This window comes from Styela clava, chromosome 8 (genome assembly GCF_964204865.1).
Source record: "Styela clava chromosome 8, kaStyClav1.hap1.2, whole genome shotgun sequence".
In the NCBI taxonomy this organism is placed as follows: Eukaryota; Metazoa; Chordata; class Ascidiacea; order Stolidobranchia; family Styelidae; genus Styela; species Styela clava.
The window spans coordinates 4662766-4685506 of NC_135257.1; the positions used below are offsets into that span (position 1 = coordinate 4662766).

Sequence of the window (22741 nt, forward strand, 5' to 3'; positions counted from 1 at the left end):
TATAAGTTTTGTTTAAGTAGACTCAGGATAGATTAAAAACGCTTTTTTATACATTGTAAATCATAAAAATTGGTATTATGTTAGGTTTTCTTCTTGAAATTGAAACACAGCCAATTGTGTGCGCGATGTACCTTTTCTCCATTCTGAAACTACCGACAGAGCCGCATGCAATAAAATAAATTTCATTCGTATTCTGCCCAGACCTTATGGTTTTTTGAACGATGATATCTTGCATAAAATCTGAGTGGCAGACCTGCGATGGGGCAAAGTTAGTGTTGCAAGAACGGCTCAAATTTGTCGAATTTGCTAAATCGTTGTAATCTGTCACACAATCAGTCATGGTTATGATTTAATCGGGACGGGCACAAATAACTTATTAAACTACTGGCACCGGTAAATGCTCGCATAGGTCATGGATTGAATATTGTACGCAGCAGAAATCTCGTTATTCGCTGAAAAAGTTTTTTTTAATCACAAAGAATGTTGCGCGGAAATTTCCGATTTCAATTTTAAACCCACCTCCCTCTTAAGAATTCTGGATGCGCTCCTGCTTATAAATAATGTTATTTTTGAATTCCGCCTCTTTGCCATATTTCGAGGCTATACTGTTGTCAAATTTTGTTAGAGCTGTTATTGCTTATTTGGACAGTTACCAAATTAGCCAAGTCAGTATTCTGAAAAGTAATCGAATAGCTCACGGAGCCCATAGGTTTCTCTCGCGGAGCCCTGGGGAATCGATAATTATCAAAGATTTTAAACATTCACTCATTGTTGGTTCAGTTTTGAATAACTGTAGTAAAGAATAGGAATTAGAAATAGTTTTAAGTTGAACTTTTTCAATTCATAGTTCATCGTGATAATTATGTTTGTAGTTTATCCTGCCAATTGTACAAATTACTATGGTCCACATTCTATTGACTGCTTGAAGACAATATGGTTGTCTGCTAAATGCCTGGAAGAAGGAAGCAACTACCCATCAAAAAGAGAATCTTCAGATCTTGAGAGATTGGATGCTTTGAATATAAGGTAAACTTCATCAACATTATCAACTTAGATATAACTTGAACATGCAGTGAAATTTGAGGAAAGAAAACAGTTAATTGATATTTATTTTGAATGTTGATATTTTTCATTTTTGTAGGGAAGTGATTCTTGAGTTCAATTACACATTTGCAACTGCTGACAATGGTGATGTATCTAATCAAACATTTTGTCTTGGCATTGGTAAGCAGTATGACCTTTACTTTTAACGTATTTGTTATTCTCACAAGTTCATTCAATTTCATATCTGGTTGATTTTTTTTATCCAGTTTATCCAACCGATTGTATTAATTACTATGGCCCTCATTCTGTTGAATGTCTGGAAACAATTTGGTTGTCCGCTAAATGTTTAGAAGAAGGAAGCAAATATCCAGAAAAAAGAGATGAAGCTGAACTAGTTCGATTGGATGAATTAAATTTAAGGTTTGGATTTTTTGCAAAAAATGAGATATTTTTTTTTGAAATTATTGATTACTCTCTATTTTTACAGACAAGTTATTGATGAATTCAATGAAACATTTATCGCTGCAGATAATGGAGATTCGGACAACCAGACCTTTTGTCTTGGAATTGGTAATTATCAAGGATTGGTACACAATTCACTCACTGTTGGTTTAGTTTCAAATCATCGTAGTAAAGAAAAGGAATTGGAAATAGTTTTAAGTAATTTTTTTTTCAAGTCATAGTTCATTGTGATAATTATATTTATAGCTTATCCTGCCAATTGTACAAATTACTATGGTCCACATTCTATTGACTGCTTGAAAACAATATGGTTGTCTGCTAAATGCCTGGAAGAAGGAAGCAAATACCCATCAAAAAGAGATTCTTCAGATCTTGAGAGATTGGATGCTTTGAATATAAGGTAATTTGCATCAGCAATATAGCATTTTACTTAACCATAACATGAATATAATAAAACTAAAGTGGAAATTTTAATTTTCCTCTGAATGTGGGTATTATTTAATTGAGTAGGTATGTGATTGATTTTTATTCTGAATATTGGTATTATTTAATGGAGTAAGGTATGTGATTGATTTTTAGTGTGAATGATGGTGTTTTTTATTTTTGCAGAGAAGTGATCCTTGAGTTCAATTATACATTTGCAGCCTCTGACAGTGGTGATGTAGCTAATCAAACATTTTGTCTTGGAATTGGTACGCAGTAACTTTCAATTTTGCAATATTGGTTTTGCATACAAGTTTATTTGATTACAAAATTGTTTATTCTTTCAATTTTCTAGTTTATCCCGCCAATTGTAATAATTACTATGGCCCTCATTCTGTTGAATGTCTGGAAACAATTTGGTTGTCCGCTAAATGTTTGGAAGAAGGAAGCAAATATCCCGAAAAAAGAGATGGAGCTGAACTGGTTCGATTGGATGAATTAGATTTAAGGTTTGTATTGTTTGCATAAAAGGATATATTTTGTTTTGAAATTATTGATTACGGTACTCTCTATTTTTACAGACAAGTTATTGATGAATTCAATGAAACATTTATCGCTGCAGATAATGGAGATTCAGACAACCAGACATTTTGTCTTGGAATTGGTAATTATCAAAGATTAGTAAACATTTACTCATTGTTGGTTCATAGTTATTGTAGATAGTTCATTGTGATAATTATGTTTATAGTTTATCCTGCCAATTGTACAAATTACTATGGTCCACATTCTATTGACTGCTTGAAGACAATATGGTTTTCTGCTAAATGCCTGGAAGAAGGAAGCAAATATCCATCAAAAAGAGATTCTTCAGATCTTGAGAGATTGGATGCTTTGAATATAAGGTAATTTGCATCAGCAATATAGCATTTTACATAACCATAACATGAATTTAATATAACAAAAGTAAAAATTTAATTTTCTTCTGACTGTGGATATTATTTAATTGAGTAGATATGTGATTGATTTTTATTGTGAAGGTTGGTATTTTTTAATTTTTGCAGGGAAGTGATTCTTGAGTTCAATTATACATTTGCAGCCTCTGACAGTGGTGATGTAGCTAATCAAACATTTTGTCTTGGAATTGGTACGCAGTAACTTTCAATTTTGCAATATTGGTTTTGCATACAAGTTTATTTGATTACAAAATTGTTTATTCTTTCAATTTTCTAGTTTATCCTGCCAATTGTAATAATTACTATGGCCCTCATTCTGTTGAATGTCTGGAAACAATTTGGTTGTCCGCTAAATGTTTGGAAGAGGGAAGCAAATATCCCGAAAAAAGAGATGGAGCTGAACTGGTTCGATTGGATGAATTAGATTTAAGGTTTGTATTGTTTGCTTAAATGGATATATTTTGTTTTGAAATTATTGATTACGGTACTCTCTATTTTTACAGACAAGTTATTGATGAATTCAATGAAACATTTATCGCTGCAGATAATGGAAATTCAGACAACCAGACCTTTTGTCTTGGAATTGGTAATTATCAAAGATTGGTACACAATTCACTCACTGTTGGTTTAGTTTTAAATAATTGTAGTAAAGAAAAGGAATTGGAAATAGTTTTAAGTAATTTTTTTTTCAAGTCATAGTTCATTGTGATAATTATGTTTATAGCTTATCCTGCCAATTGTACAAATTACTATGGTCCACATTCTATTGACTGCTTGAAGACAATATGGTTTTCTGCTAAATGCCTGGAAGAAGGAAGCAAATATCCATCAAAAAGAGATTCTTCAGATCTTGAGAGATTGAATGCTTTGAATATAAGGTAATTTGCATCAGCAATATAGCATTTTACATAACCATAACATGAATTTAATATAACAAAAGTAAAAATTTAATTTTCTTCTGACTGTGGATATTATTTAATTGAGTAGATATGTGATTGATTTTTATTGTGAAGGTTGGTATTTTTTAATTTTTGCAGGGAAGTGATTCTTGAGTTCAATTATACATTTGCAGCCTCTGACAGTGGTGATGTAGCTAATCAAACATTTTGTCTTGGAATTGGTACGCAGTAACTTTCAATTTTGCAATATTGGTTTTGCATACAAGTTTATTTGATTACAAAATTGTTTATTCTTTCAATTTTCTAGTTTATCCTGCCAATTGTAATAATTACTATGGCCCTCATTCTGTTGAATGTCTGGAAACAATTTGGTTGTCCGCTAAATGTTTGGAAGAGGGAAGCAAATATCCCGAAAAAAGAGATGGAGCTGAACTGGTTCGATTGGATGAATTAGATTTAAGGTTTGTATTGTTTGCTTAAATGGATATATTTTGTTTTGAAATTATTGATTACGGTACTCTCTATTTTTACAGACAAGTTATTGATGAATTCAATGAAACATTTATCGCTGCAGATAATGGAAATTCAGACAACCAGACCTTTTGTCTTGGAATTGGTAATTATCAAAGATTGGTACACAATTCACTCACTGTTGGTTTAGTTTTAAATAATTGTAGTAAAGAAAAGGAATTGGAAATAGTTTTAAGTAATTTTTTTTTCAAGTCACAGTTCATTGTGATAATTATGTTTATAGCTTATCCTGCCAATTGTACAAATTACTATGGTCCACATTCTATTGACTGCTTGAAGACAATATGGTTTTCTGCTAAATGCCTGGAAGAAGGAAGCAAATATCCATCAAAAAGAGATTCTTCAGATCTTGAGAGATTGAATGCTTTGAATATAAGGTAATTTGCATCAGCAATATAGCATTTTACATAACCATAACATGAATTTAATATAACAAAAAGTAAAAATTTAATTTTCTCCTGGCTGTGGATATTATTTAATTGAGTAGATATGTGATTGATTTTTATTGTGAAGGTTGGTATTTTTTGATTTTTGCAGGGAAGTGATTCTTGAGTTCAATTATACATTTGCAGCCTCTGACAGTGGTGATGTAGCTAATCAAACATTTTGTCTTGGAATTGGTACGCAGTAACTTTCAATTTTGCAATATTGGTTTTGCATACAAGTTTATTTGATTACAAAATTGTTTATTCTTTCATTTTTCTAGTTTATCCTGTCAATTGTAATAATTACTATGGCCCTCATTCTGTTGAATGTCTGGAAACAATTTGGTTGTCCGCTAAATGTTTGGAAGAAGGAAGCAAATATCCCGAAAAAAGAGATGGAGCTGAACTGGTTCGATTGGATGAATTAGATTTAAGGTTTGGATTGTTTGCAATATTTGAATATATTGTAATGAAATTATTGATTATTCTCTATTTTTACAGACAAGTTATTGATGAGTTTAATCAAACATTTATCGCTGCAGATAATGGAGATTCAGATAACCAGACGTTTTGTCTCGGAATTGGTAATTATCAAAGATTATTGAACATTCACTCATTGTTGGTTTAGTTTTGAGTAACTGCAGTCAAGAAATAGAATTGGAAATAGTTTAAACTTTTTCAAATAATAGTTCATTGTGATAATTATGTTTGTAGTGTATCCTGCCAATTGTACAAATTACTATGGTCCACATTCTATTGACTGCTTGAAGACAATATGGTTGTCTGCTAAATGCCTGGAAGAAGGAATCAAATACCCAGGAAAAAGAGATTCTGCAGATCTTGCTAGATTAGATGATTTGAATATAAGGTAAATTACATCAACATTATCAACCTTGATATAACTTGAACATGCAATGAAATTTGAGGAAAGCAAAACAATAATTTGATTTTTATTTTGAATGTTAACATTTTTTATTTTTGTAGGGAAATGATTCTTGAGTTCAATTACACATTCGCAACTGCTGACAGTGGTGATGTATCTAATCAAACATTTTGTCTTGGCATTGGTAAGCAGTATGGCCTTTACTTTTAACGTATTTGTTATTCTCACAAGTTCATTCAATTTCATATTTTGTTGATTTTTTTTATCCAGTTTATCCAACCGATTGTATTAATTACTATGGCCCTCATTCTGTTGAATGTCTGGAAACAATTTGGTTGTCCGTTAAATGTTTAGAAGAAGGAAGAAAATATCCCGAAAAAAGAGATGAAGCTGAACTAGTTCGATTGGATGAATTAAATTTAAGGTTTGGATTGTTTGCAAAAAAATGAAATAGTTTGTTTTGGAATTATTGATTACTCTCTATTTTTACAGACAAGTTATTGATGAATTCAATGAAACATTTATCTCTGCAGATAATGGAGATTTGGACAACCAGACCTTTTGTCTTGGAATTGGTAATTATCAAAGATTGGTACACAATTCACTCACTGTTGGTTTAGTTTTAAATAATTGTAGTAAAGAAAAGGAATTGGAAATAGTTTTAGGTAATTTTTTTTTCAAGTCATTGTTCATTGTGATAATTATATTTATAGCTTATCCTGCCAATTGTACAAATTACTATGGTCCACATTCTATTGACTGCTTGAAAACAATATGGTTGTCTGCTAAATGCCTGGAAGAAGGAAGCAAATACCCATCAAAAAGAGATTCTTCAGATCTTGAGAGATTGGATGCTTTGAATATAAGGTATTTTGCATCAGCAATATAGCATTTTACTTAACCATAACATGAATATAATAAAACTAAAGTGGAAATTTTAATTTTCCTCTGAATGTGGGTATTATTTAATTGAGTAGGTATGTGATTGATTTTTATTCAGAATATTGGTATTATTTAATGGGGTAAAGTATGTGATTGATTTTTATTGTGAATGATGGTATTTTTTGTTTTTGCAGAGAAGTGATCCTTGAGTTCAATTATACATTTGCAGCCTCTGATAGTGGTGATGTAGCTAATCAAACATTTTGTCTTGGAATTGGTACGCAGTAACTTTCAATTTTGCAATATTGGTTTTGCATACAAGTTTATTTGATTACAAAATTGTTTATTCTTTCAATTTTCTAGTTTATCCTGCCAATTGTAATAATTACTATGGCCCTCATTCTGTTGAATGTCTGGAAACAATTTGGTTGTCCGCTAAATGTTTGGAAGAAGGAAGCAAATATCCCGAAAAAAGAGATGGAGCTGAACTGGTTCGATTGGATGAATTAGATTTAAGGTTTGTATTGTTTGCATAAAAGGATATATTTTGTTTTGAAATTATTGATTATGGTACTCTCTATTTTTACAGACAAGTTTTTGATGAATTCAATGAAACATTTGTCGCTGCAGATAATGGAGATTCAGACAACCAGACATTTTGTCTTGGAATTGGTAATTATCAAAGATTAGTAAACATTTACTCATTGTTGGTTTAGTTTTGAATACCGGTAACTGTAGTGAGAAAAAGGAATTGGAAATAGTTTTAAGTTAAACTTATTCAAGTCATAGTTTATTGTGATAATTATGTTTATAGTTTATCCTGCCAATTGTACAAATTACTATGGTCCACATACTATTCACTGCTTGAAGACAATATGGTTTTCTGCTAAATGCCTGGAAGAAGGAAGCAAATACCCATCAAAAAGAGATTCTTCAGATCTTGTCAGATTAGATGCTTTGAATATAAGGTAAACTTCATCAACATTATCAACTTAGATATAACTTGAACATGCAGTGAAATTGAAGAAAGAAAACGGTAAATTAATATTTATTTTTAATGTTGATATTTTTCATTTTTGTAGGGAAGTGGTTCTTGAGTTCAATTACACATTTGCAACTGCTGACAATGGTGATGTATCCAATCAAACATTTTGTCTTGGCATTGGTAAGCAGTATGGCCTTTACTTTCAACGTATTTGTTATTCTCACAAGTTCATTCAATTTCATATCTTGCTGATTTTTTTTATCCAGTTTATCCAACCAATTGTATTAATTACTATGGCCCTCATTCTGTTGAATGTCTGGAAACAATTTGGTTGTCCGCTAAATGTTTAGAAGAAGGAATCAAATATCCAGAAAAAAGAGATGAAGCTGAACTAGTTCGATTGGATGAATTAGATTTAAGGTTTGGATTGTTTGTAATATTTGAATATATTGTAATGAAATTATTGATTATTCTCTATTTTTACAGACAAGTTATTGATGAGTTTAATCAAACATTTATCGCTGCAGATAATGGAGATTCAGATAACCAGACGTTTTGTCTCGGAATTGGTAATTATCAAAGATCATTGAACATTCACTCATTGTTGGTTTAGTTTTGAGTAACTGCGGTCAAGAAATAGAATTGAAAATAGTTTAAACTTTTTCAAGTCATAGTTCATTGTGATATTTATGTTTGTAGTGTATCCTGCCAATTGTACAAATTACTATGGTCCACATTCTATTGACTGCTTGAAGACAATATGGTTGTCTGCTAAATGCCTGGAAGAAGGAATCAAATACCCAGAAAAAAGAGATTCTGCAGATCTTGCTAGATTAGATGATTTGAATATAAGGTAAATTACATCAACATTATCAACCTTGATATAACTTGAACATGCAATGAAATTTTAGGAAAGCAAAACAATAATTTGATTTTTATTTTGAATGTTAACAATTTTTATTTTTGTAGGGAAATGATTCTCGAGTTCAATTACACATTCGCAACTGCTGACAGTGGTGATGTATCTAATCAAACATTTTGTCTTGGCATTGGTAAGCAGTATGGCCTTTACTTTTAACGTATTTGTTATTCTCACAAGTTCATTCAATTTCATATTTTGTTGATTTTTTTATCCAGTTTATCCAACTGATTGTATTAATTACTATGGCCCTCATTCTGTGGAATGTCTGGAAACAATTTGGTTGTCCGCTAAATGTTTAGAAGAAGGAAGCAAATATCCAGAAAAAAGAGATGAAGCTGGACTAGTTCGATTGGATGAATTAAATTTAAGGTTTGGATTGTTTATAAAAAAAAAATGAAATAGTTTGTTTTGGAATTATTGATTACTCTCTATTTTTACAGACAAGTTATTGATGAATTCAATGAAACATTTATCTCTGCAGATAATGGAGATTCGGACAACCAGACCTTTTGTCTTGGAATTGGTAATTATCAAAGATTGGTACACAATTCACTCACTGTTGGTTTAGTTTTAAATAATTGTAGTAAAGAAAAGGAATTGGAAATAGTTTTAAGTAATTTTTTTTTCAAGTCATTGTTCATTGTGATAATTTTATTTATAGCTTATCCTGTCAATTGTACAAATTACTATGGTCCACATTCTATTGACTGCTTGAAAACAATATGGTTGTCTGCTAAATGCCTGGAAGAAGGAAGCAAATACCCATCAAAAAGAGACTCTTCAGATCTTGAGAGATTGGATGCTTTGAATATAAGGTAATTTGCATCAGCAATATAGCATTTTAATTAACCATAACATGAATATAATAAAACAAAAGTGGAAATTTTATTTTTCCTCTGAATGTGGGTATTATTTAATTGAGTAGGTATGTGATTGATTTTTATTCTGAATATTGGTATTATTTAATGGAGTAAGGTATGTGATTGATTTTTATTGTGAATTATGATATTTTTTATTTTTGCAGAGAAGTGATCCTTGAGTTCAATTATACATTTGCAGCCTCTGACAGTGGTGATGTAGCTAATCAAACATTTTGTCTTGGAATAGGTACGCAGTAACTTTCAATTTTGCAATATTGGTTTTGCATACAAATTTATTTGATTACAAAATTGTATATTCTTTCAATTTTCTAGTTTATCCTGCCAATTGTAATAATTACTATGGCCCTCATTCTGTTGAATGTCTGGAAACAATTTGGTTGTCCGCTAAATGTTTGGAAGAAGGTAGCAAATATCCTGAAAAAAGAGATGGAGCTGAACTGGTTCGATTGGATGAATTAGATTTAAGGTTTGTATTGTTTGCATAAAAGGATATATTTTGTTTTGAAATGATTGATTATGGTACTCTCTATTTTTACAGACAAGTTATTGATGAATTCAATGAAACATTTGTCGCTGCAGATAATGGAGATTCAGACAACCAGACATTTTGTCTTGGAATTGGTAATTATCAAAGATTAGTAAACATTTACTCATTGTTGGTTTAGTTTTGAATACCGGTAACTGTAGTGAGAAAAAGGAATTGGAAATAGTTTTAAGTTAAACTTATTCAAGTCATAGTTTATTGTGATAATTATGTTTATAGTTTATCCTGCCAATTGTACAAATTACTATGGTCCACATACTATTCACTGCTTGAAGACAATATGGTTTTCTGCTAAATGCCTGGAAGAAGGAAGCAAATACCCATCAAAAAGAGATTCTTCAGATCTTGTCAGATTAGATGCTTTGAATATAAGGTAAACTTTATCAACATTATCAACTTAGATATAACTTGAACATGCAGTGAAATTGAAGAAAGAAAACGGTAAATTAATATTTATTTTGAATGTTGATATTTTTCATTTTTGTAGGGAAGTGGTTCTTGAGTTCAATTACACATTTGCAACTGCTGACAATGGTGATGTATCCAATCAAACATTTTGTCTTGGCATTGGTAAGCAGTATGGCCTTTACTTTCAACGTATTTGTTATTCTCACAAGTTCATTCAATTTCATATCTTGCTGATTTTTTTTATCCAGTTTATCCAACCAATTGTATTAATTACTATGGCCCTCATTCTGTTGAATGTCTGGAAACAATTTGGTTGTCCGCTAAATGTTTAGAAGAAGGAATCAAATATCCAGAAAAAAGAGATGAAGCTGAACTAGTTCGATTGGATGAATTAGATTTAAGGTTTGGATTGTTTGTAATATTTGAATATATTGTAATGAAATTATTGATTATTCTCTATTTTTACAGACAAGTTATTGATGAGTTTAATCAAACATTTATCGCTGCAGATAATGGAGATTCAGATAACCAGACGTTTTGTCTCGGAATTGGTAATTATCAAAGATCATTGAACATTCACTTAATATTGGTTTAGTTTTGAGTAACTGCGGTCAAGAAATAGAATTGGAAATAGTTTAAACTTTTTCAAGTCATAGTTCATTGTGATATTTATGTTTGTAGTGTATCCTGCCAATTGTACAAATTACTATGGTCCACATTCTATTGACTGCTTGAAGACAATATGGTTGTCTGCTAAATGCCTGGAAGAAGGAATCAAATACCCAGAAAAAAGAGATTCTGCAGATCTTGCTAGATTAGATGATTTGAATATAAGGTAAATTACATCAACATTATCAACCTTGATATAACTTGAACATGCAATGAAATTTTAGGAAAGCAAAACAATAATTTGATTTTTATTTTGAATGTTAACAATTTTTATTTTTGTAGGGAAATGATTCTCGAGTTCAATTACACATTCGCAACTGCTGACAGTGGTGATGTATCTAATCAAACATTTTGTCTTGGCATTGGTAAGCAGTATGGCCTTTACTTTTAACGTATTTGTTATTCTCACAAGTTCATTCAATTTCATATTTTGTTGATTTTTTTATCCAGTTTATCCAACCGATTGTATCAATTACTATGGCCCTCATTCTGTGGAATGTCTGGAAACAATTTGGTTGTCCGCTAAATGTTTAGAAGAAGGAAGCAAATATCCAGAAAAAAGAGATGAAGCTGGACTAGTTCGATTGGATGAATTAAATTTAAGGTTTGGATTGTTTATAAAAAAAAATGAAATAGTTTGTTTTGGAATTATTGATTACTCTCTATTTTTACAGACAAGTTATTGATGAATTCAATGAAACATTTATCTCTGCAGATAATGGAGATTCGGACAACCAGACCTTTTGTCTTGGAATTGGTAATTATCAAAGATTGGTACACAATTCACTCACTGTTGGTTTAGTTTTAAATAATTGTAGTAAAGGAAAGGAATTGGAAATAGTTTTAAGTAATTTTTTTTTCAAGTCATTGTTCATTGTGATAATTATATTTATAGCTTATCCTGTCAATTGTACAAATTACTATGGTCCACATTCTATTGACTGCTTGAAAACAATATGGTTGTCTGCTAAATGCCTGGAAGAAGGAAGCAAATACCCATCAAAAAGAGATTCTTCAGATCTTGAGAGATTGGATGCTTTGAATATAAGGTAATTTGCATCAGCAATATAGCATTTTAATTAACCATAACATGAATATAATAAAACAGAAGTGGAAATTTTAATTTTCCTCTGAATGTGGGTATTATTTAATTGAGTAGGTATGTGATTGATTTTTATTCTGAATATTGGTATTATTTAATGGAGTAAGGTATGTGATTGATTTTTATTGTGAATTATGATATTTTTTATTTTTGCAGAGAAGTGATCCTTGAGTTCAATTATACATTTGCAGCCTCTGACAGTGGTGATGTAGCTAATCAAACATTTTGTCTTGGAATTGGTACGCAGTAACTTTCAATTTTGCAATATTGGTTTTGCATACAAATTTATTTGATTACAAAATTGTATATTCTTTCAATTTTCTAGTTTATCCTGCCCATTGTAATAATTACTATGGCCCTCATTCTGTTGAATGTCTGGAAACAATTTGGTTGTCCGCTAAATGTTTGGAAGAAGGAAGCAAATATCCTGAAAAAAGAGATGGAGCTGAACTGGTTCGATTGGATGAATTAGATTTAAGGTTTGTATTGGTTGCATAAAAGGATATATTTTTGTTTTAAAATTATTGATTACGGTACTCTCTATTTTTACAGACAAGTTATTGTAGAATTCAATGAAACATTTATCGCTGCAGATAATGGAGATTCAGACAACCAGACATTTTGTCTTGGAATTGGTAATTATCAAAGATTAGTAAACATTTACTCATTGTTGGTTTAGTTTTGAATACCGGTAACTGTAGTGAAGAAAAGGAATTGGAAATAGTTTTAAGTTAAACTTATTCAAGTCATAGTTCATTGTGATAATTATGTTTATAGTTTATCCTGCCAATTGTACAAATTACTATGGTCCACATTCTATTGACTACTTGAAGACAATATGGTTTTCTGCTAAACCAGACATTTTGTTTTGGAATTGGTAATTATCAAAGATTAGTAAACATTCACTCATTGTAGGTTTAGTTTTGAATACCGGTAACTGTAGTGAAGAAAAGGAATTGGAAATAGTTTTAAGTTAAACTTATTCAACTCATAGTTCATTGTGATAATTATGTTTATAGTTTATCCTGCCAATTGTACAAATTACTATGGTCCACATTCTATTGACTGCTTGAAAACAATATGGTTTTCTGCTAAATGCCTGGAAGAAGGAAGCAAATACCCATCAAAAAGAGTTTCTTCAGATCTTGTCAGATTAGATGCTCTGAATATAAGGTAAACTTCATCAACATTATCAACTTAGATATAACTTGAACATGCAATGAACTTTCAGGAAAGCAAAACAATAAATTGATTTTTATTTTGAATGTTGACATTTTTTATTTTTGTAGGGAAATGATTCTCGAGTTCAATTACACATTCGCAACTGCTGACAGTGGTGATGTATCTAATCAAACATTTTGTCTTGGCATTGGTAAGCAGTATGGCCTTTACTTTTAACGTATTTGTTATTCTCACAAGTTCATTCAATTTCTTATCTTGTTGATTTTTTTTATCCAGTTTATCCAACCGATTGTATTAATTACTATGGCCCTCATTCTGTTGAATGTCTGGAAACAATTTGGTTGTCCGCTAAATGTTTAGAAGAAGGAAGCAAATATCCAGAAAAAAGAGATGAGGCGGAACTAGTTCGATTGGATGAATTAAATTTAAGGTTTGGATTGTTTGCAAAAAAATGAAATATTTTATTTTGAAATTATTGATTACTCTCTTTTTTTACAGACAAGTTATTGATGAATTCAATGAAACATTTATCGCTGCAGATAATGGAGATTCGGACAACCAGACCGTTTGTCTTGGAATTGGTAATTATCAAGGATTGGTACACAATTCACTCACTGTTGGTTTAGTTTTAAATAATTGTAGTAAAGAAAAGGAATTGGAAATAGTTTTAAGTAATTTTTTTTTTAAGTCATAGTTCATTGGGATAATTATATTTATAGCTTATCCTGCCAATTGTACAAATTACTATGGTCCACATTCTATTGACTGCTTGAAAACAATATGGTTGTCTGCTAAATGCCTGGAAGAAGGAAGCAAATATCCATCAAAAAGAGATTCTTCAGATCTTGAGACATTGAATGCTTTGAATATAAGGTAATTTGCATCAGCAATATAGCATTTTACATAACCATAACATGAATTTAATATAACAAAAGTAAAAATTTAATTTTCTTCTGACTGTGGATATTATTTAATTGAGTAGATATGTGATTGATTTTTATTGTGAAGGTTGGTATTTTTTAATTTTTGCAGGGAAGTGATTCTTGAGTTCAATTATACATTTGCAGCCTCTGACAGTGGTGATGTAGCTAATCAAACATTTTGTCTTGGAATTGGTACGCAGTAACTTTCAATTTTGCAATATTGGTTTTGCATACAAGTTTATTTGATTACAAAATTGTTTATTCTTTCAATTTTCTAGTTTATCCTGCCAATTGTAATAATTACTATGGCCCTCATTCTGTTGAATGTCTGGAAACAATTTGGTTGTCCGCTAAATGTTTGGAAGAAGGAAGTAAATATCCCGAAAAAAGAGATGGAGCTGAACTGGTTCGATTGGATGAATTAGATTTAAGGTTTGGATCTTTTGCAATATTTGAATATATTGTAATGAAATTATTGATTATTCTCTATTTTTACAGACAAGTTATTGATGAGTTTAATCAAACATTTATCGCTGCAGATAATGGAGATTCAGATAACCAGACGTTTTGTCTCGGAATCGGTAATTATCAAAGATTATTGAACATTCATTCATTGTTGGTTTAGTTTTGAGTAACTGCAGTCAAGAAATGGAATTGGAAATTGTTTAATCTTTTTCAAGTCATAGTTCATTGTGATAATTATGTTTGTAGTGTATCCTGCCAATTGTACAAATTACTATGGTCCACATTCTATTGACTGCTTGAAAACAATATGGTTGTCTGCTGAATGCCTGGAAGAAGGAAGCAAATACCCATCAAAAAGAGATTCTTCAGATCTTGAGAGATTGGATGCTTTGAATATAAGGTAATTTGCATCAGCAATATAGCATTTTACTTAACCATAACATGAATATAATAAAACTAAAGTGGAAATTTAAATTTTCCTCTGAATGTGGGTATTATTTAATTGAGTAGGTATGTGATTGATTTTTATTCTGAATATTGGTAATATTTAATGGAGTAAAGTAGGTGATTGATTTTTATTGTGAATGATGGTATTTTTTATTTTTGCAGAGAAGTGATCCTTGAGTTCAATTATACATTTGCAGCCTCTGACAGTGGTGATGTAGCTAATCAAACATTTTGTCTTGGAATTGGTACGCAGTAACTTTCAATTTTGCAATATTGGTTTCGCATACAAGTTTATTTGATTACAAAATTGTTTATTCTTTCAATTTTCTAGTTTATCCTGCCAATTGTAATAATTACTATGGCCCTCATTCTGTTGAATGTCTGGAAACAATTTGGTTGTCCGCTAAATGTTTGGAAGAAGGAAGCAAATATCCCGAAAAAAGAGATGGAGCTGAACTGGTTCGATTGGATGAATTAGATTTAAGGTTTGTATTGTTTGCATAAAAGGATATATTTTGTTTTGAAATTATTGATTATGGTACTCTCTATTTTTACAGACAAGTTATTGATGAATTCAATGAAACATTTGTCGCTGCAGATAATGGAGATTCAGACAACCAGACATTTTGTCTTGGAATTGGTAATTATCAAAGATTAGTAAACATTTACTCATTGTTGGTTTAGTTTTGAATACCGGTAACTGTAGTGAAGAAAAGGAATTGGAAATAGTTTTAAGTTAAACTTATTCAAGTCATAGTTTATTGTGATAATTATGTTTATAGTTTATCCTGCCAATTGTACAAATTACTATGGTCCACATTCTATTGACTGCTTGAAGACAATATGGTTTTCTGCTAAATGCCTGGAAGAAGGAAGCAAATACCCATCAAAAAGAGATTCTTCAGATCTTGTCAGATTAGATGCTTTGAATATAAGGTAAACTTCATCAACATTATCAACTTAGATATAACTTGAACATGCAGTGAAATTGAAGAAAGAAAACGGTAAATTGATATTTATTTTGAATGTTGATATTTTTCATTTTGGTAGGGAAGTGGTTCTTGAGTTCAATTACACATTTGCAACTGCTGACAATGATGATGTATCTAATCAAACATTTTGTCTTGGCATTGGTAAGCAGTATGGCCTTTACTTTCAACGTATTTGTTATTCTCACAAGTTCATTCAATTTCATATCTTGCTGATTTTTTTTATCCAGTTTATCCAACCAATTGTATTAATTACTATGGCCCTCATTCTGTTGAATGTCTGGAAACAATTTGGTTGTCCGCTAAATGTTTGGAAGAAGGAAGTAAATATCCCGTAAAAAGAGATGGAGCTGAACTGGTTCGATTGGATGAATTAGATTTAAGGTTTGGATCTTTTGCAATATTTGAATATATTGTAATGAAATTATTGATTATTCTCTATTTTTACAGACAAGTTATTGATGAGTTTAATCAAACATTTATCGCTGCAGATAATGGAGATTCAGATAACCAGACGTTTTGTCTCGGAATCGGTAATTATCCAACATTATTGAACATTCATTTATTGTTGGTTTAGTTTTGAGTAACTGCAGTCAAGAAATGGAATTGGAAATTGTTTAATCTTTTTCAAGTCATAGTTCATTGTGATAATTATGTTTGTAGTGTATCCTGCCAATTGTACAAATTACTATGGTCCACATTCTATTGACTGCTTGAAAACAATATGGTTGTCTGCTAAATGCCTGGAAGAAGGAAGCAAATACCCATCAAAAAGAGATTCTTCAGATCTTGCTAGATTAGATGATTTGAATATAAGGTAAATTACATCAACATTATCAACCTTGATATAACTTGAACATGCAATGAAATTTTAGGAAAGCAAAACGATAATTTGATTTTTATTTTGAATGTTAACAATTTTTATTTTTGTAGGGAAATGATTCTCGAGTTCAATTACACATTTGCAACTGCTGACAGTGGTGATGTATCTAATCAAACATTTTGTCTTGGCATTGGTAAGCAGTATGGCCTTTACTTTTAACGTATTTGTTATTCTCACAAGTTCATTCAATTTCATATCTTGTTGATTTTTTTTATCCAGTTTATCCAACCGATTGTATTAATTACTATGGCCCTCATTCTGTTGAATGTCTGGAAACAATTTGGTTGTCCGCTAAATGTTTAGAAGAAGGAAGTAAATATCCAGAAAAAAGAGATGAAGCTGAAGTAGTTCGATTGGATGAATTAAATTTAAGGTTTGGATTGTTTGCAAAAAAATGAAATAGTTTGTTTTGGAATTATTGATTACTCTCTATTTTTACAGACAAGTTATTGATGAATTCAATGAAACATTTATCTCTGCAGATAATGGAGATTCGGACAACCAGACCTTTTGTCTTGGAATTGGTAATTATCAAATATTGGTACACAATTCACTCACTGTTGGTTTAGTTTTAAATAATTGTAGTAAAGAAAAGGAATTGGAAATAGTTTTAAGTAATTTTTTTTTCAAGTCATTGTTCATTGTGATAATTATATTTATAGCTTATCCTGCCAATTGTACAAATTACTATGGTCCACATTCTATTGACTGCTTGAAAACAATATGGTTGTCTGCTAAATGCCTGGAAGAAGGAAGCAAATACCCATCAAAAAGAGATTCTTCAGATCTTGAGAGATTGGATGCTTTGAATATAAGGTAATTTGCATCAGCAATATAGCATTTTACTTAACCATAACATGAATATAATAAAACAAAAGTGGAAATTTTAATTTTCCTCTGAATGTGGGTATTATTTAATTGAGTAGGTATGTGATTGATTTTTATTCTGAATATTGGTATTATTTAATGGAGTAAGGTATGTGATTGATTTTTAGTGTGAATGATGGTGTTTTTTATTTTTGCAGAGAAGTGATCCTTGAGTCCAATTATACATTTGCAGCCTCTGACAGTGGTGATGTAGCTAATCAAACATTTTGTCTTGGAATTGGTACGCAGTAACTTTCAATTTTGCAATATTGGTTTTGCATACAAATTTATTTGATTACAAAATTGTATATTCTTTCAATTTTCTAGTTTATCCTGCCAATTGTAATAATTACTATGGCCCTCATTCTGTTGAATGTCTGGAAACAATTTGGTTGTCCGCTAAATGTTTGGAAGAAGGAAGCAAATATCCCGAAAAAAGAGATGGAGCTGAACTGGTTCGATTGGATGAATTAGATTTAAGGTTTGTATTGTTTGCATAAAAGGATATATTTTTGTTTTAAAATTATTGATTACGGTACTCTCTATTTTTACAGACAAGTTATTGATGAATTCAATGAAACATTTATCGCTGCAGATAATGGAGATTCAGACAACCAGACATTTTGTCTTGGAATTGGTAATTATCAAAGATTAGTAAACATTTACTCATTGTTGGTTTAGTTTTGAATACCGGTAACTGTAGTGAAGAAAAGGAATTGGAAATAGTTTTAAGTTAAACTTATTCAAGTCATAGTTCATTGTGATAATTATGTTTATAGTTTATCCTGCCAATTGTACAAATTACTATGGTCCACATTCTATTGACTGCTTGAAGACAATATGGTTTTCTGCTAAATGCCTGGAAGAAGGAAGCAAATATCCATCAAAAAGAGATTCTTCAGATCTTGAGAGATTGGATGCTTTGAATATAAGGTAATTTGCATCAGCAATATAGCATTTTACATAACCATAACATGAATTTAATATAACAAAAGTAAAAATTTAATTTTCTTCTGACTGTGGATATTATTTAATTGAGTAGATATGTGATTGATTTTTATTGTGAAGGTTGGTATTTTTTAATTTTTGCAGGGAAGTGATTCTTGAGTTCAATTATACATTTGCAGCCTCTGACAGTGGTGATGTAGCTAATCAAACATTTTGTCTTGGATTTGGTACGCAGTAACTTTCAATTTTGCAATATTGGTTTTGCATACAAGTTTATTTGATTACAAAATTGTTTATTCTTTCAATTTTCTAGTTTATCCTGCCAATTGTAATAATTACTATGGCCCTCATTCTGTTGAATGTCTGGAAACAATTTGGTTGTCCGCTAAATGTTTGGAAGAAGGAAGTAAATATCCCGAAAAAAGAGATGGAGCTGAACTGGTTCGATTGGATGAATTAGATTTAAGGTTTGGATCGTTTGCAATATTTGAATATATATTGTAATAAAATTATTGATTATTCTCTATTTTTACAGACAAGTTATTGATGAGTTTAATGAAACATTTATCGCTGCAGATAATGGAGATTCAGATAACCAGACGTTTTGTCTCGGAATTGGTAATTATCAAAAATTATTGAACATTCACTCATTGTTGGTTTAGTTTTGAGTAACTGCAGTCAAGAAATGGAATCGAGAATAGTTTAAACTTTTTCAAGTCATAGTTCATTGTGATAATTATGTTTGTAGTGTATCCTGCCAATTGTACAAATTACTATGGTCCACATTCTATTAACTGCTTGAAGACAATATGGTTGTCTGCTAAATGCCTGGAAGAAGGAAGCAAATATCCATCAAAAAGAGATTCTTCAGATCTTGAGAGATTGGATGCTTTGAATATAAGGTAATTTGCATCAGCAATATAGCATTTATATAACCATAACATGGATATAATAAAACTAGAGTAAAATTTTATTTTCCTTCTGAATGTGGGTATTATTTAATTGAGTAGATATGTGATTGATTTTAATTGTTAAGGTTGGTCTTTTTTAATTTTTGCAGGGAAGTGATTCTTGAGTTCAATTATACATTTGCAGCCTCTGACAGTGGTGATGTAGCTACTCAAACATTTTGTCTTGGAATTGGTACGCAGTAACTTTCAATTTTGCAATATTGGTTTTGCATACAAGTTTATTTAATTGCAAAATGGTTTATTCTTTCAATTTTCTAGTTTATCCTGCCAATTGTAATAAGTACTATGGCCCTCATTCTGTTGAATGTCTGGAAACAATTTGGTTGTCCGCTAAATGTTTGAAAGAAGGAAGCAGATTTCCAGATAAAAGAGATGAAAATGAATTGGAACGTTTAGATGAGTTGAATATAAGGTTTGATATAAATAATATCTTTGTATTGATTTGAAATTATTTCAGATCCCATTTAACTGTTTCTTCATTCTTCATCGGTTTACAGGCAAGTTATTGCTGAATTCAATCAGACATTCATTTCTGCTGACAATGGAGATTCAGATAATCAGACATTTTGTCTTGGCATTGGTAATTATGTAATTTTGATTAACATTATTTGGTTTCTGTTGATAATTTTTGAATATCTGGAAAAATGTAATCAAAATCTGTTCAATTTCAAATTCTTAATGAAAATCATGATATAAACCTATTTTTGTTTTTCATTTTAGTCTTTCCTGTCAACTGCAACAATTACTATGGCCCTCACCCTGTTAGTTGTTTGGAAACAATATGGTTGTCTGCAAGATGTCTGCCAGCAGGAACCAAATATCCAGGAAAAAGAGATTCGTTAGATCTTGCAAGATTGGATACTTTAAATATAAGGTTAGTTTGTGTACTTCTAGATTGTAGAAAAATCATTGAAATAAATTTTTTGCCAATAATATTTCAACATAATATCTCTGAATCTCAATTGTGTTATGCATCCTGTGATATTAGAACTTTTTAGGAAACTAAAACGTACATGAAATACAGGGGGTCATTTTTCCGTGGGTCACTTTTCAGCTCTCCGACATCCCATATTTTTACATTGTTAAATTCTGTACTAATGGAAATTATAAACATTTAAAGTTTATTTTCATTTTCAATCAATGACATTTGTGCTCATTTGATATTCATATTACATTACCTCAGTAAAATATTCATTCTGCTTGAATCAATTGTTTAAAAAACCTATTAAAACTGTGGATAGGTTTTTAAATGTAGAGCAAAAATCCTGTCAGTTTATAGTATTTTGGCAATCTCAAAGTCCATCTTTAATCCAGTTATTATTCATATGTATTATTATGTTTAGAAAAGTTATTTTGGAATTTAACAACTCATTCAGTTCTGCTGACAGCGGTGATCCTGATAATCAGATTTCTTGCCTCGGTATTGGTGAGTCCTTTCTTCCCCATTAACTTTCTTTTATGTAAACTTGATCTTTTTCACATATTTCATGTTTTTTCATTGTTCTGTATTATACATTTGTATCTTTTGCCTAGCTGTTTTCTCGAAATTACGCCTATCTCGCGAATAGGCCGACTCCCTAAAAACGTCCTTAAAACGGCGATTTTATAAAAAATTGCACATAAGCCGGTCCTACGAATCGTTACACGCCGGACGCCTCAAGAAAAACGTAGAAAGAGAACAAAATTACTATAACGCGAACATTTCTCACGTTTATAGTTTCTGCATGTTAGCGAGGGCCGTAGGTGGATTATTACTCGTAACTCTTTCTTGTTAATTTATGTTAAATAAAGTCTATATTGCTTTTCAGTGCGTCGTGATTTGTATTAATGGAAGGGATTGTTGTCGGGAGTTTAAGAGAGTCCCTGAGTCAGCATAAAACAATTTCCTTTGATCGTCCACACCCGGTTAATTTCGATAAGTCCTTATCACTGCCCCTTAACGAATAACATATCGTAAAGGTGAATAAAAGTTGCACGCCGTTAATTGCCTCTATGGCGATAGCGCACCAAATAATAACGTTTTCACCACGAATCAACTGGTCGTAAATCGACACTGTTGCACAAGCGAGCGAAAACAAACCAATCACAGACTGTACAAGCGTCACGTGTTAAACAACCAATCACAGACTGTACAAGCCAATAGCTGTATGATAAGACAATCCACCTTCACAAGCGATTGTGTGTGTGCGTGCACGCTTTTTATCGTGAGAACTTGGTATGGTTTGAAGCTTTTGGAATTATCGGCAAGTCAGCATAATATCATCTCGTTGCGTGATCAAATTCTGATGCGCGAATGAGCCGATTTTTTGGTGCAATCTGAGTTATGCGCGAATAAGACGGTCCCTCAGTTTGGCAACTTTTTTTTGAGTTTTAAACTCGGCCTATTCGCGAGCATATGCGATGGTTATCATGCATCTTTATTTCACAATTTTGCAGTTTATCCTGCTAATTGTACAAACTACTACGGACCTCATCCTGTTGTATGTTTGGAAACAATATGGCTAAATGCAAAATGTCTGAATGATGGAACCAAATACCCTGAAAAGCGAGATTTATCTGATCTTTCTCGATTGGATGAACGAAATATAAGGTTTGATATTTGTTGCAAATTATAATTACAAATAAAGTGAAACTAATATTTGTTTCTATTTTTTGCAGAGAGGTGATTCAAGAATTTAATAATACATTCATTGCAGCGGATGATGGTGATCCTCTCAATCAGACTTTCTGTTTTGGTATGGGTAAGTATCCAAATAATACCCTGCATCAATAGATTTATTTTGTTGTTTTGTGTCATTTTGTACTACTCAATATCCATGATCTATGTTTGGTTTCATATTAGTTTTTCCTGGAAACTGTACAAACTACTATGGTCCTCATCCTATGAACTGTTTGAAAACGATATGGTTGTCTGTCAAATGTTTGGAAGAGGGAAGCAAATATCCTGAAAAGAGAAGCTTTGAGGATTTGGATCGTTTGAATACTCTGAACATAAGGCATACAATTTATTAAATTCTTAAATGAAATGACCATTGAATTCAGTAGAGATAGCA

At 31.2% G+C, this 22741-nt stretch overlaps 1 protein-coding gene across 1 annotated transcript; it reads left to right on the plus strand.

Annotated features, from left to right (window-relative positions):
• The first annotated feature begins 14819 nt into the window (after positions 1 to 14819).
• Positions 14820 to 22700, plus strand: LOC144425696 (uncharacterized). Its single transcript, XM_078115214.1, has 29 exons — positions 14820 to 14983; positions 15193 to 15275; positions 15362 to 15515; positions 15588 to 15670; positions 15813 to 15966; positions 16081 to 16163; positions 16250 to 16403; positions 16470 to 16552; positions 16683 to 16836; positions 16953 to 17035; positions 17122 to 17275; positions 17344 to 17516; positions 17565 to 17718; positions 17928 to 18010; positions 18097 to 18250; positions 18324 to 18406; positions 18549 to 18702; positions 18862 to 18944; positions 19031 to 19184; positions 19253 to 19335; positions 19466 to 19619; positions 19778 to 19860; positions 19947 to 20100; positions 20186 to 20268; positions 20409 to 20562; positions 21032 to 21114; positions 22125 to 22278; positions 22347 to 22429; positions 22531 to 22700. Exons 1-29 carry the CDS (start codon positions 14820 to 14822, stop codon positions 22698 to 22700), a joined length of 3588 nt encoding a protein of 1195 aa, XP_077971340.1.
• The last annotated feature ends 41 nt before the right edge of the window (positions 22701 to 22741 follow it).

What these genes read in the sequence shown, in the direction of transcription:
- LOC144425696 (XM_078115214.1), top strand. Translation starts at nt 14,820, where the DNA reads ATGTTTGTAGTGTATCCTGCCAATTGTACAAATTACTATGGTCCACAT. An exon ending in TTGGATGCTTTGAATATAAG is followed by an intron (nt 18,703 to 18,861) that starts GTAATTTGCATC and finishes TAATTTTTGCAG; the next exon opens with GGAAGTGATTCTTGAGTTCA. An exon ending in TTGGATGCTTTGAATATAAG is followed by an intron (nt 19,620 to 19,777) that starts GTAATTTGCATC and finishes TAATTTTTGCAG; the next exon opens with GGAAGTGATTCTTGAGTTCA.